The 1654-nt window shown below is 31.7% G+C and overlaps 1 protein-coding gene across 1 annotated transcript; it reads left to right on the top strand.

The window, feature by feature from the left end:
* Positions 1-527: 527 nt before the first annotated feature.
* On the top strand, positions 528-1651 carry LOC119345547 (achilleol B synthase-like; the record flags this gene model as incomplete). The annotated part of the gene is made up of 4 exons (XM_037615581.1): positions 528-650; positions 735-854; positions 1377-1475; positions 1580-1651. Coding segments are annotated over 4 exons (414 nt in total), but the record flags the coding sequence as incomplete, so codon positions are not given.
* Positions 1652-1654: the final 3 nt, after the last annotated feature.

The raw sequence follows: 1654 nt of genomic DNA, 5'->3' as shown, positions 1-1654 counted from the left end.
TGCCTTGTAGGGAGGAGAGAGGTGAGAGTTTAGCTTGCCCAATTTGACATTTTAGTTGGAACCAATTTTCCAAGTAAAGTAAATCTTGGAAGATAATAAAATCTAAATAAAAATGTAGATGGTAGGAAAAATTCCTAAGAAAATTCTAGAAAGTCAAATTAGACAAGAGGATTCCAATGATAATATTGAAATACAAGTATACAATATTATGGAAATTCATTTCCTCCTTTTTATTATGCAAATTAATTCCATAAACATTTGGGATTAATTTATACAACTCGAAATAAATATTGTTTTATTATATGGTCATGTTTTGTAACATCTTTTGGGATTACAATGAAAATATAACCTTTTTAGTTCATGAAAATAATGATGTTACATTGTCATTTTTTTGCCGATATTTTCTTTTTCATTAACGCAAGAGCTTTCTTACATACACATGTATAAGTTATGTGTATTCAGGTGTTCTATGAAGATGCATTTGTATTTCATACTCCTATTTTGAATAATTTCTTTACAACATATAGGTGTACGATGGTTGTCAAAGTTGGGAGATAGCTTTTATTATCCAAGCCTATTGCTCCACGGACCTTGTTAATGAGTTTGGTCCAACACTTAAAAAAGCCTATGGGTTCTTGAAAAGTTCACAGGTTCAATATTTTTTATCTCCCCATCATACATACCGTAAATAAAATAAAATTGGCCAAAAAATTACATTAATTTCTTACTAACAGGTTCTTGATAACCACCCCGATGGTGAAGCTTATTACCGCCATAGATCGAAAGGTTCATGGACACTTTCAACAGCAGATAATGGTTGGTCTGTATCAGATTGCACTGCAGAAGCACTTAAGGTCAAGAAAAGTTACTTTTAATATTCTCTTAATCATGAAAAGTGGGGATGTTCTTTCCTGGGAAAAAACTGATCACTAAGTGCAATACTATTTAATATGTGGCTCGAAAAAAGTAAATGCGCTTTTATTGATTCCAATCTGAACATAATTTAATCAACTGAACTAGGTACATTCGCAACCATTATGACTTAATCAATAGAATGGTCAATGATTCTTAAATTTCCCAATATGCAATAAATTTTTATAGAAAAGGGTAACCCGTAATCATACACATTTCTAAAACAACCCATCTTGACCACTCATTTTTTACTACCTTTGTAAACAAATATAAGATATTTTTGATCTCTACTTTATTTATCTAAAATGTCTTATATTTTTTACGGGGTGAGTATCATGCACACATTGTCATATTTTTATAGCAAATTTTGCATGTCACTTGTGCCATTATTCCTAACTTCTATATTGTGTGGATATGTCACTAACTGTTTAACATAAGTTTCTTAATAATTCTTTCCTCTTTAGGCATTATTGCTATTGTCAAATATCTCTCCTAATCTTGTGGGGGATCCCATAGAAGAAGAAAGGTTGTATGATGCAGTGGATTGCTTACTTTCTTTCAAGGTATAACTCTAACTTGAATCTTGTTTCATGTCCTCATATTTAATTCGCTCAATATTGTGAGGTGCTCAATATAAATGATAAATAAACCAATCGACTTCTATCAGCTCTTGTGTTCTCATGCCATAGGAGATGATGGTGTGGCAATGAATATAGTACAACAGTGTGTCGTTGGGTCAAAG

Source organism: Triticum dicoccoides, unplaced genomic scaffold, assembly GCF_002162155.2.
Source record: "Triticum dicoccoides isolate Atlit2015 ecotype Zavitan unplaced genomic scaffold, WEW_v2.0 scaffold24955, whole genome shotgun sequence".
NCBI lineage: Eukaryota > Viridiplantae > Streptophyta > Magnoliopsida > Poales > Poaceae > Triticum > Triticum dicoccoides.
Note: the sequence above shows the minus strand (reverse complement) of the source record. Positions and strands in the feature narration are given on the sequence as shown.